This window comes from Salvelinus alpinus, chromosome 13 (assembly GCF_045679555.1).
Source record: "Salvelinus alpinus chromosome 13, SLU_Salpinus.1, whole genome shotgun sequence".
NCBI classification, from domain to species: Eukaryota; Metazoa; Chordata; class Actinopteri; order Salmoniformes; family Salmonidae; genus Salvelinus; species Salvelinus alpinus.
In genome coordinates this window covers 50,633,807-50,650,281 of record NC_092098.1, presented here as the reverse complement: position 1 = coordinate 50,650,281, position 16,475 = coordinate 50,633,807, and the positions used below count along the sequence as shown (strand labels likewise).

Here is a 16,475-nt window from a genome sequence, read left to right as displayed (position 1 = left end):
CTTTGGGCTAGGGGGCAGTATTTTGACATCCGGATGAAAAGCGTGCCCAAAGTAAACTGCCTGTTACTCAGGCGCAGAAGCTAGGATATGCATAATAATAATTGGTAGATTTGGATAGAAAACACTCTGAAGTTTCTAAAACTGTTAAATTAATGTCTGTGAGTATAACAGAACTGAAATGGCAGGCGAAACCCAGAGGACAAACACCCCCCCAAAAAATTCAGCCTACCACTGTTTTCAATGGCTGTCACTTTTATAATAAGGCAAAATCCTCCCAGATTGCAGTTCCTAGGGCTTCCACTAGATGTCAACAGTCTTTAGAAAGAGTTTCAGGCAGTTTTTTGGAAAAATTAGGTAGAAGTTGTAGTTTTTCTAAGTGGCTTCCATTTTGGCTGTAGTGTTTCCATGCGCATGGACGAGAACGCGTTCTTTTTGTTTATCTCAGGTAAAGATAATAAACGATTCTCCGTCTCAACTTTTATCGTTTATTTACGTATTAGGGTACCTGAGGTTTGATTATAAACGTTGTTTGACTTGTTTGGATAAGTTTATTGGTAACGTTTGGGATTCATTTTGTATGCATTTTGAAGGAGGGAAACCGGTGGATTATTGACCGAAGCGTGCCAGCTAAACAGAGTTTTTATGGCTATAAAGAAGGACTTTATCGAACAAACGGACCATTTGTGATGTAGCTGGGACCTTTCGGAGTGCCAACAGAAGAAGATCTTCAAAGGTAAGGCATTTATTATAGTGCTATTTCAGACTTTCGTGTCGCAACTGCCTGGTTGAAAAATGATTTGTCATGCATTTGTATGCGGGGCGCTGTCCTCAGACAATCGAATGGTATGCTTTCGCCGTAAAGCCTTTTTGAAATCTGACACTGCGGCTGGATTAACAAGAAGTTAAGCTTTATTTTGATGTATTACACGTGTATTTTCATGAATGTTAAATATTTATAATTCTGTAGTTTGAATTTGGCGCTCTGCAATTTCACTGGATGTTGTCGAGGTGTGCCGCTAGCAGCCATAACAGGATTTATGTTGTGGGTACTGAAGGACTGGAGTTGGGAAACACTGTACTACGGTAAAGGTCGAATGTGATAGGCTGGTTATAATTTGGAAAAATCCACCCGCACTTGGCCCTGCCCCACCTACTCAGCCAGTCAGGAGCCGCTACTGCTTTGTGGCTGTGGCCTATTGTATATTTTTACTAAACGGTACGTGCTAAATAATATGTGACGATGAGTAAAGTATGCAGTTTAAGTATGTAGTACACTAGTATGGGTATTCGGACATGAATATTGTGATTATGTGGGTCGTTACAATGAACCTAACAGTGAATTCAGCTACCAGATTACTCAAACAAGAAAGGGGTCACAGGGGAGAGTATCTCTCTCCTCCAGACTCCAGAAGGCCACATCACCCAGAGAGTCATCCCATGGGCCACGTTGATCTAAAACACAAACAGCACAGCTACTGATGGATATATGGATGGCTGGATGGATAAATGGATGCATGGATATATGGATGTATGGATATATTGCTGGATGGCTGGATGGATGGCTGGATGGATAAATGGATGCATGGATATATGCATGTATGGATATATAGATAGATGGATATACGGATGGATACAGTAGGGACTTTAATGGATACTTTAAAGCCAGCTGTGGCCAGGTTGACAAAATATCATGTACTAATACGGGTCTGCATCAAAGTGAATTTATCAAGTGGAATCCCTTTCAAACTCAATCACGGCCATTTAAAATGTAATTACAATCCTACTATCTACATGGGAGACCCACAGCTGGAACAAACACTTTACTTTAGCTACCTTCAAGTGTAAAATGCATCTTGGTATAAACTATAGACCACACGGGTCAACTGTGTCTGAGGGAGATTGGGTAGTAGTATTTGAAAGGAGGCCGAGGGGGCATACAAAGGCCATATGAAAATATACATTTATTGGGATGGGAAGTGTATATCATGAGGGGAATATGAGTGAGTATGAGGAATGTATTAGTCTCATTACGGTAATATGATATGGTTGTAATAGTTATGGTGATATCATTGGAACAACAGTTGCCCAATGGTGTGTAATAGTGTCATTACGGTAATATGATATGGTTATACTAGTTGTGGTGATATCATTGGAATAACAAAACGCCCATTGGCGTGTAATAGTGTCATTACGGTAATATGATATGGTTATAATAGTTATGGTGATATCATGGGAATAACAGTTGCCCATTGGCGTGTAATAGTGTCATTACGGTAGCTATGGTTACCTCCGGTAAGGCCCACCCCGTTGGTCAGATGGCAGAGAGGGGGGTTAGTGAGGATATTGGAGCCAGACAGGTCCAATTTGCCAGCCTGTAGTCTGAAGGTCTCCAGCTCATGGCTGAGCAGGCTGAACTGTTCACTCTGGCTGTGACACTTATCCTCCAACTCCCGCACCTTAGACTGAAGAGCACAGAGACAGAGAGAGAGAGAGAGAGGCAGAGAGAGAGAGAGAGATAAAGAGAGATAGAGGCAGAGAGATAGAGGCAGAGAGCGAGAGCGAGACAGAGACAGAGACAGAGACAGAGACAGAGAGAGCGAGAGCGAGAGCGAGGGACAGAGACAGAGAAACAGAGAGAAACAGAGAAAGAGAGAGAGAGAGAGTGAGGGACAGAGACAGATAGACAGAGAGAGACAGAGACAGAGACAGAGACGAGAGACAGAGACAGAGAGGTAGACACACACAGAGCATTTAGTTTCAGCTCTTAGGCTAACGAAAGATCATAGGCTAATGTATTTGTGTCGTGGCCTTCTTTGACAATTTGACTATTTCAAAATGATACGACTAGAATAACAAGTTAACTTGTTTAATATAACCAGGGGTTGGAACCGAAATTATTTACCAATCATTTCTTTCTGAACAGAACCATTATTTTTGTTTCCGTTCCATCAAGTTCTGAACCGGTTCAAAAAAATATAAGTACAGGTTTATATCGTTCCTTTACGTTTAGTTTTGAAACCTCTGAAATTATATATTTTTTAAACATTTAGCTTACATTAAATTTCTTCAACAATCATGCAGTGCGGATAGAGCAGCTTGCTATCGGACAAGCTATAGCTCAGTGAGGAAAGACAAGTGTCGAGCGCGAGATGCAACTGAAATTTTGCGGGTGGGGAGAGAGGGTGGAGGAGGAGGAGGCTTGGTTTGGAGTGCTGAGCCTCGTGATGACATAACAGTATCTGCATTAGGCCCAGAGAATTATACCTACTGAGGAGTGGCTTCTATGGACACACTTTTAATCTTTGAACTTCAGAGTTGGCTTAAAGTTGGACCAGAGAAGCTAGCTAGCTAACAAAGCGCCACCAGAATTAAAAACGTGCCTTACCTTTTAGTAGTTAACACATCCAATGTGAAATGCGATAACTTAAGTATCCCTAACTAGCATTGAAAAAGTTGAACCATTCTTCCCTGATAAAAAATCTCTCTTGAATCACGCTTGTAACTTCAGTAGGGTACAGCTACGCTTCAGAAGGGGAGGGGCAACAGCCAGGCTTCAGAGGGGGAGGGGCAACAGCCAGGCTTCGGAGGGGGAGGGGCTACAGCTACGCTTCAGAGGGGGAGGGGCTACAGCTACGCTTCGGAGGGGGAGGGGCTACAGCTACGCTTCGGAGGGGGAGGGGCTACAGCTACGCTTCGGAGGGGGAGGGGCACAGCAGTCGGAGGGGGACAGCTACGCTTCGGAGGGGGAGGGGCTACAGCTACGCTTCGGAGGGGGAGGGGCAACAGCTACGCTTCGGAGGGGGAGGGGCAACAGCTACGCTTCAGAGGGGGAGGGGCTACAGCTACGCTTCAGAGGTGGGAGGGGCTACAGCTACGCTTCAGAGGTGGGAGGGGCAACAGCTACGCTTCAGAGGGGGAGGGGCAACAGCTACGCTTCAGAAGGGGAGGGGCTACAGCTACGCTTCAGAGGTGGGAGGGGCAACAGCTACGCTTCAGAGGTGGGAGGGGCAACAGCTACGCTTCAGAGGGGGAGGGGCAACAGCTACGCTTCAGAAGGGGAGGGGCTACAGCTACGCTTCAGAAGGGGAGGGGCAACAGCTACGCTTCAGAGGGGGAGGGGCAACAGCTACGCTTCAGAGGGGGAGGGGCAACAGCTACGCTTCAGAGGGGGAGGGGCAACAGCTACGCTTCAGAGGGGGAGGGGCAACAGCTACGCTTCAGAGGGGGAGGGGCAACAGCTACGCTTCAGAGGTGGGAGGGGCAACAGCTACGCTTCAGAGGTGGGAGGGGCAACAGCTACGCTTCAGAGGTGGGAGGGGCAACAGCTACGCTTCGGAGGGGGAGGGGCTACAGCTACGCTTCGGAGGGGGAGGGGCTACAGCTACGCTTCGGAGGGGGAGGGGCTACAGCTACGCTTCGGAGGGGGAGGGGCTACAGCTACGCTTCGGAGGGGGAGGGGCTACAGCTACGCTTCGGAGGGGGAGGGGCTACAGCTACGCTTCGGAGGGGGAGGGGCTACAGCTACGCTTCGGAGGGGGAGGGGCTACAGCTACGCTTCGGAGGGGGAGGGGCAGACAGGCTACACCCACACACACTGGCAAAGCTGTTCAGCTGGCAGGCAGACACTGGAAGAAGTTTCTGATTGACAGAGGGAGGGCTTTGCATAGGTGCTTTGTTGATTTTTTTGTGGACTGAAAGAAAATGCTTGGAATGTAAAAAATGTTTATTAACCGGTTTCCATGCTTTTAAAATAACGGTTCTGTTTTGGAACAGTATAGAACACATTGTTCCAGTTCTGATTCTGCTTTTTGAAAATGTCTGGTATTTTCCGGAACTAGTTCCAACCCCTGATTTTAACATGCAAACACTCACTTACAATTACAATTTCTTTTAAAAATGAAATTACAAGACAAAAAAGGTGGGAAAAGGAGGGTGGAGGGTGAGTAACAGGTTTCAAGGCCTTAGTAGGAGGTGTTGGTTTTATGGGTAATGTGACAAACAGAATCTGAAGTGAAGCTAGTGTAGTTTGCAGCGAGTTGCAATGCATGTCCTCCAACACACGGTCGTGTAGCGCTCACAGTCACTCTAGCAAAGCCATTACATAGCCACAGCTGAGTCAGAACACTCTACAGAACACTCTACAGAACACTCTACAGAACACTCTACAGAATGAATACTCGACAGGGTTTACAGAATACTTTACAGGGTGTACAGAAGGCTCTACAGGGTTTACAAAATGCTCTACAGGGTTTACAAAATGCTCTACAGGGTTTACAAAATGCTCTACAGGGTTTACAGAATGGTCTACAGGGTTTACAGAATGCTCTACAGGGTTTACAGAATGCTCTACAGGGTTTACAGAATGCTCTACAGCAGGGGTGTCAAACTCAAATACCCAGTGGGCCAAAATGTAAAACCTGAACAAAGTCGCGGGCCAACATTGAACAAATGAACCTTTTAATATGGACCCAAACAAGTTTTGCTTTAACATTGAATATGGAACAAGCATCGCTTATTACCATACAATATATAATTTAATAGTGGAGACATGCAAAATCGAATTTCAAATGAAAAAACACATCAATGGCATTCATTTATTAAATAAATAAAATTTAAATAAAAATTGTATGCCTCTTTTCTATTTGCAGCCTTCTGATTTAAATACCAAAATAAACTTTTTCCACTGGCTAATAATTTTACAAATAAAATGATAATAAATCAATCAACCATTCAAGCCCATGCCTTGTAGCAAGAAAAAGTGCACAAAGAAAACATTAATTATTGCACACTGATCTAATCTGATGTGCCCAAGCCAGATACCTGGCATCTCTTCTTGGATGCTAGTTCATCAATGTCTGGGCTCAGGCTCTGAGCTGAAGAAATCCTCAGTATCGAGCGAAGGTGTTCATCAGTCAGACGTCTCCTGTGAGTTGTTTTGGTCATCTTCATCGAGGAGAAAAGTTGCTCGCATAGATAAGTGCTGCCGAACATGGAGAGCATCTGAGCAGCTTGGGTGCGGAGCTGAGGCATTGTGTCAGGGATGAACCGTGGAAACTGTGCGGCGCCCACAGCATCATACTTTGACTTCAGCGTGTCGTTGCACTGGAGTTCAATCAGCTCCATTTGGATGTTGGTTGGTGCATTTTCCACATCAACTGCGAAGGGATTACTAAGCAGTTCAAACCTACATTTCTGGACATCGAAGTCGGCAAATCGCCGGCTAAACTCAGCGGCGAGAACACTGAGTTTTTCAGCAAACTGTGCGCATGGGAACACGGCGGTAGAGATCTGCGCTTTTATGGTTTGGCAGCAGGGAAAATGGCAATGGTTTCCTTGCAGCATCTGATTCTCCCACAGGCACAGTTTAGTTTTAAAGGCCCTCACTGCAGCGTACATGTCTGTGATGATGCGCCCCCGCCCCTGAAGCTGCAGGTTCAGCGCATCGAGATGGCTCGAGATGTCACAGAGAAAGATATTCTGCCTCACACTTGTCCAGAAAGCTCCTGTTTTCTGCCTTTCTTTTCGCCATTTTTGGGAAGGGATAGCGCGCTGACAGTTGTAGCGTCTATGTTGCTATGACTACTGTCACAGAGGAGAGGGCGTTTCTGGGTCCTGTCCTGATTGGCGCGCGAAAACAACAGCAGAGCATTATGGGATTCGTAGTATTAGCGGTGAATGCGCTGTATAATACCGGCGGGCCAGCTCTAGTAGTAATTTGGTATTGTCTCGCGGGCCAAATATAATTACCCCGCGGGCCAAATCTGGCCCGCGGGCCAGAGTTTGACACCCATGCTCTACAGGGTTTACAGAAGGCTCTACAGGGTTTACAGAAGGCTCTACAGGGTTTACAGAATGCTTTACAGGGTGTACAGAATGGTCTACAGGGTGTACAGAACGCTCTACAAGGTTTAGCGTCAGCCCCCAGTAAGTTTCTATAAGTGGCTGGTTTCGCTTCTGGTTGTGGTGGGAGTTTCCTGGTACTGATGTGACAGGGGCCTGCAGCTACATGAAACACAGACACAAGCGAGCGCACTGACACACACACACACACCTGTCTGAACACAGCTTCCTGTCAAACCTCTCACCTACAACACCAAGCAAAGCGTGTTCCAAATGACTGCTAGCATGAACCAAGTCAAATGGGGACAGATAGCAAGTAGATCCAACTAACTGATTACACAGAATGTGAATAGAATTTCCCATTTTCTTACGAGATTTGAGTCACTGTGCTGCTCACTATAGAATAGATCAAGCTGCCCAATAGAGAGACTGGATTAAAATACTTTGAGATGAGAGAAAGACAAGAGATATAGAGAGGAAAGAGGGAGAGATAGGAAGAGAGCGAGAGAGAGAGAGACAGAGAAGAGACAGAGAAGCCCCATTATCTTAGGGTCAAAGCTCGACTGCCTAAGAAAGCAGGCTAACTCTATCTTAACACCCTGCGCTTAAGTCCCAAGCCAATTCTCTTATGACCAAGGTTCCGTGCACTCAGCCCAGCGTCACTCGGCCCCGGGCTGTTTCACACACACTTTAATTGCCTACACACACACTGCTCGCTCAGACATGCATACACACACACAAAAGACACACACGGACACATACGAAATACAATGCCACACACCAGCCGGAATCAGAGGGACTCTCTGTGTGTCCACACAAAGGGATTATTTAAAATGAACACAATTACCACTAGGCCTGTATGTAACTGATTGAAACACACAGCTGTGTAGGAAAAGGCACATAGTACAGTACAATACACTGACGCACACTAAACCTGGCTGGAGCCTGTCACCTTACAGAGAGCCCAAATCAGCATTGTCATGCTGTATTCAAAGTCTGCTGCAACATTACAGACCACCTCCGCTGTAGCTAGAGAACATTAGAGGCCATCTTTGTCTTCCCATAAATACCTCCCTAGAAACAACTACCATCAGGGTATCACTGGCGCTGACGTTTACATTTGTTCTTCATTCTCAAACTAATGAGCCACTAACTTGCTGCAAGGACTCCTGTGTCTACGGCCTTTTGTAGAGGTTGGGAACGGGGTGGTTGAGGTTGGGAACGGGGTAGTTGAGGTTGGGTGAGGTTGGGATCTGGGTGGTTGAGGTTGGGAACGGGGTGGTTGAGGTTGGGAACGGGGTGGTTGAGGTTGGGAACGGGGTGGTTGAGGTTGGGAACGGGGTGGTTGAGGTTGGGAACGGGGTGGTTGAGGTTGGGAACGGGGTGGTTGAGGTTGGGATCGGGGTGGTTGAGGTTGGGATCGGGGTGGTTGGGTTGGGATCGGGGTGGTTGAGGTTGGGAATGTGGTGGTTGAGGTTGGGAACGTGGTGGTTGAGGTTGGGAACGGGGTGGTTGAGGTTGGGAACGGGGTAGTTGAGGTTGGGAACGGGGTGGTTGAGGTTGGGATCGGGGTGGTTGAGGTTGGGAACGGGGTGGTTGAGGTTGGGAACGGGGTGGTTGAGGTTGGGAACGGGGTGGTTGAGGTTGGGAACGGGGTGGTTGAGGTTGGGAACGGGGTGGTTGAGGTTGGGAACGGGGTGGTTGAGGTTGGGAACGGGGTGGTTGAGGTTGGGAACGGGGTGGTTGAGGTTGGGAACGGGGTGGTTGAGGTTGGGAACGGGGTGGTTGAGGTTGGGAACGGGGTGGTCGAGGTTGGGAACGGGGTGGTCGAGGTTGGGAACGGGGTGGTCGAGGTTGGGATCGGGGTGGTCGAGGTTGGGATCGGGGTGGTCGAGGTTGGGAACGGGGTGGTCGAGGTTGGGAACGGGGTGGTCGAGGTTGGGAACGGGGTGGTTGAGGTTGGGAACGTGGTGGTTGAGGTTGGGAACGTGGTAGTTGAGGTTGGGAACGTGGTGGTTGAGAACGTGGTGGTTGAGGTTGGGAACGGGGTGGTTGAGGTTGGGATCGGGGTGGTTGAGGTTGGGATCGGGGTGGTTGAGGTTGGGATCGGGGTGGTTGAGGTTGGGATCGGGGTGGTTGAGGTTGGGAACGGGGTGGTTGAGGTTGGGAACGGGGTGGTTGAGAACGTGGTGGTTGAGGTTGGGAACGGGGTGGTTGAGGTTGGGATCGGGGTGGTTGAGGTTGGGATCGGGGTAGTTGAGGTTGGGAACGGGGTGGTTGAGGTTGGGAACGTGGTGGTTGAGGTTGGGAACGTGGTAGTTGAGGTTGGGAACGTGGTGGTTGAGAACGTGGTGGTTGAGGTTGGGAACGGGGTGGTTGAGGTTGGGATCGGGGTGGTTGAGGTTGGGAACGGGGTGGTTGAGGTTGGGAACGGGGTGGTTGAGGTTGGGAACGGGGTGGTCGAGGTTGGGCGAGGTTGTTGCTGGTACCTGCATGGAGTCCAATGTAGTCTGGTTAGCGGGAAAAGAAAGAACAAAAAGCACAGAAGAACAAGCAATTTAAAAACAAACTTATGCTTGTGTAACAGTGGAGGAAAGAACACATGGTTATTAGGCTAAAATCACACTGCAATCAGAGTCCAGGTCCTCAGAGAGAAGGCTGTGTCTGTCATAGATAGATACAGTATCTATCATGTCCGTTTCTATGATCTCTCTAGCATGTCTCTCTGTGCGATGTACCACACTTCTATCCTGTCTGTTTCTATGATCTCTCTAGCATGTCTCTCTGTCCTCTGTACCAAACTTCTATCCTGTCTGTTTCTATGATCTCTCTAGCATGTCTCTCTGTCCTCCATACCAAACTTCTAGCCTGTCTGTTTCTATGATCTCTCTAGCATGTCTCTCTGTCCTCCGTACCAAACTTCTATTCTGTCTGTTTCTATGATCTCTCTAGCATGTCTCTCTCTGTCCTCCGTACCAAACTTCTCTCCTCTGAAAGGAGAGAGAGCAGGCTTTTACAAGTGATGTTTTTTTTGTTTTGAGAGAAAGAGGAAGAGAGAAGGATCGAGAGAGAGAGAGACAGCGGGCTTTTACAAGTGATGTTTTATTGTTTTGAGAGAAAGAGGAAGAGAGAAGGATCGAGAGAGAGAGAGAGAGAGAAGGATCGAGAGAGAGAGAGAGAGAGAGAGAGAGAGAGAGAGAGAGAGAGAGAGAGAGAGAGAGAGAGAGACAGAAAAATAGAGAGTAGGAGGAATAGTTCATGAGCAATTCCAACCAATCAGAGAGTAACAGTACTGTACCAACTCCCTCTGCAACACATGCTGAATCCAGTCCTAGAATAGAATATGTACACACTTAATTTAAACACACACACACACACACACACAGTATGTAATCACAGAGAAAATTCTTTACACACAATCAATCACAGACAAAAGGCTATACACACGCAATAACAATATACATATTAAATAAGCCATTCTTTAAGACGATCAGGTTGTTGGATTTTCTTTCATTGTTATGTCTTTGGGAGCCAGTCAGCAGGATGAGGATTTGAACTGAGCCAGTGATCCTGACAAACAATAATATTGTAAGTCTTAATATTAATAAAATATAGTTGTCACGGGCCATGCGGGTTCATTATATTTTGAAAAGTACACTAAACACTCTGGCACTTCCCAGCCGCAGCATATACGCATAAATAAACCTGACAAGGAAGGTAAGCTAGCATAACAGTCATCTGTTAAAACTTCCAACTGTCACATTATCCAGCCGCCAGGTAAGTGATAGCTAGAACCAGACGAGGGCAAGTTGGTGCTATAATAACGTCTCTATGCTGACAGCTGGGTAAACTACACAAAGGACTGATAAGGTTTTCACACTGCATCAGCCACTAAGGGAAGTCTTTTGTCTACTGACTGAGGAGAGAGAGAGAGAGAAAAGCAATATTAAATATTTATACTCTGTTTTGTTTAGCATCGGTTGGGGTGATGAGAGTGCGTGTTGGGGTGATGAGACATGTCTGGTTGAATAGTCCATGATGTAGCTCCATCTAATCAGAGCGTTACTTCTCGTGTGACTGTGTGCCTTCCTAGAGCCACACTGACAGACTCTAAACTAACACACTCCTCTGGGGAGAGACAGAGAGAGTGACTTCCACTAGCTATTGTGGCTTGGACAAATATTGACACGTTACTTGCGAGAGAGCTACTTCACCTCAGTCTCGTTAGCCAACATTATGGCTGTATACTATATATTTATTTTGTATTTGTATTTATTATTGATCCCCATTAGTTCCTGCCAAGGCAGCAGCTACTCTTCCTGGGGTTTATTATGGATCCCCACTAGTTCCTGTCAAGGCAGCAGCTACCCTTCCTGGGGTTTATTATGGATCCCCACTAGTTCCTGTCAAGGCAGCAGCTACTCTTCCTGGGGTTTATTATGGATCCTCATTAGTTCCTGCCAAGGCAGCAGCTACTCTTCCTGGGGTTTATTATGGATCCCCATTAGTTCCTGCCAAGGCAGCAGCTACTCTTCCTGTGGTTTATTATGGATCCCCATTAGTTCCTGCCAAGGCAGCAGCTACTCTTCCTGGGGTTTATTATGGATCCCCATTAGTTCCTGCCAAGGCAGCAGCTACTCTTCCTGTGGTTTATTATGGATCCCCATTAGTTCCTGCCAAGGCAGCAGCTACTCTTCCTGGGGTTTATTATGGATCCCCATTAGTTCCTGCCAAGGCAGCAGCTACTCTTCCTGGGGTCCAAACATATTAAGGCACTTACATCAACCAAACACTTTTTTGCATCATATAACATTACACCACTACATATCTACAATATAACATGTATAAAACCAAAATATAACAATATTATAATGTACGTGTGTGTATAGAGTGTGTGTGTATGCATGTCTGTTGCTGTGTGTGTGTGTGTCTCGTCACAGTCCCCACTGTTCCATAAGGGGTATTTTTATCTGTTTTTAAATCTGATTCTCCTGCTGCATCAGTTACCTGATGTGGAATAGAGTTCCATGTAGTCATGGCTCTATGTAGTACTGTGCACCTCCCATAGTCTGTTCTGGACTTGGGGACTGTGAAGAGACCTCTGGTGGCATGTCTCGTGGGGTATGCATGTGTGTCTGAGCTGTTTGCTAGTAGTTTAATCAGACACCTTGGTGCATTCAGCCTGTCAACACTTTTTACAAAAACAAGTAGTGAGGAAGTCAACTTCTCCTCCACTTTGAGCCATGAACAATTTACATGATACTATTAGCTCTCCTTGTACACTTAAGGGCCAGCCTTGCTGCCCTGGTCTGAGCAAATTGTAATTTTCCAAGGTGGCACCTGACCACACGACTGAACAGTTGTGGCACCTGACCACACGACTGAACAGTAGTCCAGGTGCGACAAAACTAGGGCCTGTAGGACCTGCCTTGTTGATAGTGATGTTGAGAAGGCAGAGCAGAGCTTTATTATGGACAGACTTCTCCCCATCTTAACTGCTGTTGTATCAACATATTGAATATTGACACGTTACCCGCAAGAGAGCGACTTCACCTCAGTCTCATTAGCCAACATTAGTGCATGCTTATTAGTAACTGGAATAAGTAGTTTCATAAATGTGTCAAGTGCAGCGTCTGTTTGCTCCTCATTACACACCACAGACCAACAAATATTCTTTACATCAACAACATAGGAATCACTACAAAACTTCTTGTATGACCTCTTATACACCATATTAGGCCCAGTCTTTGGAACTTTGGTTTTCCTAGATTTGGCAACTATATTGTGATCCCTACAACCAGGCCTCAGCACCACCGAACTACAACAACCAGACCTCAGCACCACCGAACTACAACAACCAGACCTCAGCACCACCGAACTACAACAACCAGACCTCAGCACCACAGAACTACAACAACCAGACCTCAGCACCACAGAACTACAACAACCAGACCTCAGCACCACAGAACTACAACAACCAGACCTCAGCACCACAGAACTACAACAACCAGACCTCAGCACCACAGAACTACAACAACCAGACCTCAGCACCACAGAACTACAACAACCAGACCTCAGCACCACAGAACTACAACAACCAGACCTCAGCACCACAGAACTACAACAACCAGACCTCAGCACCACAGAACTACAACAACCAGACCTCAGCACCACAGAACTACAACAACCAGACCTCAGCACTACAGAACTACAACAACCAGACCTCAGCACCATAGAACTACAACAACCAGACCTCAGCACCACAGAACTACAACAACCAGGCCTCAGCACCATAGAACTACAACAACCAGGCCTCAGCACCACAGAACTACAACAACCAGACCTCAGCACCATAGAACTACAACAACTAGACCTCAGCACCACAGAACTACAACAACCAGACCTCAGCACCACAGAACTACAACAACCAGATCAGACTTACCTCCAGCATCTGTACCACTCCCTCATGCTCCCTCTTGGCGAAAAACTCAGCCTGTTGAATGGAAAGATAAACACTATTTATTTAAATGATTCTACTCACAAAGTGTAATTCAATGCACGCAAATATTTTGTTTCTTCAGTTACTTAGTTCACATCTCTCATAATAGTTCCCTCCAGAACTAACCAACAAACGTTGCACCCAACAGCTACCTCCTACTGGACAAAGTCTTTAATACACATCATAAAAGTGAAGCCGAAAAATGTAATTTGAGGTGATTGGATGTTGCTTAGTGATTTCTGGGAACAGGGTTGCTTGGATGTTCTGGTTGTATAGCTGAGAGCATTTCCTTATATTTAAGACAGGCTTTGGCTGGGCAGTGGTTCTTGTGTAGGAGGCAGGGGAGAGAGAGAACAGGCGTTTGGCTGGGCAGTGGTTCTTGTGTAGGAGGCAGGAGAGAGAGAGGACAGGCGTTGGCCGGGCGGTGGTTCTTGTGTAGGAGGCAGGGGAGAGAGAGAACAGGCGTTTGGCTGGGCAGTGGTTCTTGTGTAGGAGGCAGGGGAGAGAGAGAACAGGCGTTTGGCTGGGCAGTGGTTCTTGTGTAGGAGGCAGGGGAGAGAGAGAACAGGCGTTTGGCTGGGCAGTGGTTCTTGTGTAGGAGGCAGGGGAGAGAGAGGACAAGCTTTGGTTGGGCATTGGTTCTTGTGTAGGAGGCAGGGGAGAGAGAGAACAGGCGTTTGGCTGGGCAGTGGTTCTTGTGTAGGAGGCAGGAGAGAGAGGACAGTAATGTATGCCATTTAGCAGACGCTCTACCAACTGAGCTCCAGAGGACCAGAGGCAATGTGTGGTGTTGCCGTCTCACCCGCTGTAGTCGTTTGATCTCATTCTGTTTGAACTTGAGGATAGCCAGTGCCTGCTCATGTTCTAGTTCCAGCTGCTGCCTCCGCTCGGCGACCTCTCGCATATGCTGCAAGCATCAAAGGAGAAATCAATTTAATGTAACCACACAGAGCTTACATAATTACTCTATAGTTTACACACTCGGTCACAGACACATTTACACTCAACACAGAATAGCCGCTCCATGTGCGCACTCACTTGGCAATCGTTCGAGAAAAATATGATATAAATAAAATGTAAAAGTGAGGCCTCCCCAGTGGCACAGCGGTCTAAGGCACTGCATCGCGGTCTAAGGCTCTGCATCGCGGTCTAAGGCACTGCATCGCGGTCTAAGGCACTGCATCGCGGTCTAAGGCTCTGCATCGCGGTCTAAGGCTCTGCATCGCGGTCTAAGGCACTGCATCGCGGTCTAAGGCACTGCATCGCGGTCTAAGGCACTGCATCGCGGTCTAAGGCACTGCATCGCGGTCTAAGGCACTGCATCGCGGTCTAAGGCACTGCATCGCGGTCTAAGGCTCTGCATCGCGGTCTAAGGCACTGCATCGCGGTCTAAGGCACTGCATCGCGGTCTAAGGCTCTGCATCGCGGTCTAAGGCACTGCATCGCGGTCTAAGGCACTGCATCGCGGTCTAAGGCTCTGCATCGCGGTCTAAGGCTCTGCATCGCGGTCTAAGGCACTGCATCGCGGTCTAAGGCACTGCATCGCGGTCTAAGGCTCTGCATCGCGGTCTAAGGCACTGCATCGCGGTCTAAGGCACTGCATCGCGGTCTAAGGCTCTGCATCGCGGTCTAAGGCTCTGCATCGCGGTCTAAGGCACTGCATCGCGGTCTAAGGCACTGCATCGCGGTCTAAGGCACTGCATCGCGGTCTAAGGCTCTGCATCGCGGTCTAAGGCTCTGCATCGCGGTCTAAGGCTCTGCATCGCGGTCTAAGGCACTGCATCGCGGTCTAAGGCTCTGCATCGCGGTCTAAGGCACTGCATCGCGGTCTAAGGCTCTGCATCGCGGTCTAAGGCTCTGCATCGCGGTCTAAGGCACTGCATCGCGGTCTAAGGCTCTGCATCGCGGTCTAAGGCACTGCATCGCGGTCTAAGGCTCTGCATCGCGGTCTAAGGCACTGCATCGCGGTCTAAGGCACTGCATCGCGGTCTAAGGCTCTGCATCGCGGTCTAAGGCTCTGCATCGCGGTCTAAGGCTCTGCATCGCGGTCTAAGGCACTGCATCGCGGTCTAAGGCACTGCATCGCGGTCTAAGGCTCTGCATCGCGGTCTAAGGCTCTGCATCGCGGTCTAAGGCTCTGCATCGCGGTCTAAGGCACTGCATCGCGGTCTAAGGCTCTGCATCGCGGTCTAAGGCACTGCATCGCGGTCTAAGGCACTGCATCGCGGTCTAAGGCACTGCATCGCGGTCTAAGGCACTGCATCGCGGTCTAAGGCACTGCATCGCGGTCTAAGGCACTGCATCGCGGTCTAAGGCACTGCATCGCGGTCTAAGGCTCTGCATCGCGGTCTAAGGCACTGCATCGCGGTCTAAGGCACTGCATCGCGGTCTAAGGCACTGCATCGCGGTCTAAGGCTCTGCATCGCGGTCTAAGGCTCTGCATCGCGGTCTAAGGCTCTGCATCGCGGTCTAAGGCTCTGCATCGCGGTCTAAGGCACTGCATCGCGGTCTAAGGCACTGCATCGCGGTCTAAGGCTCTGCATCGCGGTCTAAGGCACTGCATCGCGGTCTAAGGCACTGCATCGCGGTCTAAGGCACTGCATCGCGGTCTAAGGCTCTGCATCGCGGTCTAAGGCACTGCATCGCGGTCTAAGGCACTGCATCGCGGTCTAAGGCTCTGCATCGCGGTCTAAGGCTCTGCATCGCGGTCTAAGGCACTGCATCGCGGTCTAAGGCTCTGCATCGCGGTCTAAGGCACTGCATCGCGGTCTAAGGCTCTGCATCGCGGTCTAAGGCTCTGCATCGCGGTCTAAGGCACTGCATCGCGGTCTAAGGCACTGCATCGCGGTCTAAGGCTCTGCATCGCGGTCTAAGGCTCTGCATCGCGGTCTAAGGCACTGCATCGCGGTCTAAGGCACTGCATCGCGGTCTAAGGCACTGCATCGCGGTCTAAGGCACTGCATCGCGGTCTAAGGCACTGCATCGCGGTCTAAGGCACTGCATCGCGGTCTAAGGCACTGCATCGCGGTCTAAGGCACTGCATCGCGGTCTAAGGCTCTGCATCGCGGTCTAAGGCTCTGCATCGCGGTCTAAGGCACTGCATCGCGGTCTAAGGCACTGCATCGCGGTCTAAGGC

General features: G+C 48.5%; 1 protein-coding gene across 1 annotated transcript in view; it reads right to left on the bottom strand.

Moving 5' to 3' along the window:
- The window catches only part of LOC139536746 (peripheral-type benzodiazepine receptor-associated protein 1), a 169,963-nt gene that overhangs the window by 37,108 nt on the left and 116,380 nt on the right, over positions 1 to 16,475 (bottom strand). The window contains exons 10-13 of the mRNA XM_071337341.1: positions 14,142 to 14,246; positions 13,283 to 13,333; positions 9,330 to 9,350; positions 2,288 to 2,462 (exon numbers count right to left, since the gene is read on the bottom strand). Coding sequence (XP_071193442.1) covers positions 2,288 to 2,462; positions 9,330 to 9,350; positions 13,283 to 13,333; positions 14,142 to 14,246 — 352 coding nt within the window. The remainder of the gene's footprint in view (positions 1 to 2,287; positions 2,463 to 9,329; positions 9,351 to 13,282; positions 13,334 to 14,141; positions 14,247 to 16,475) is intronic.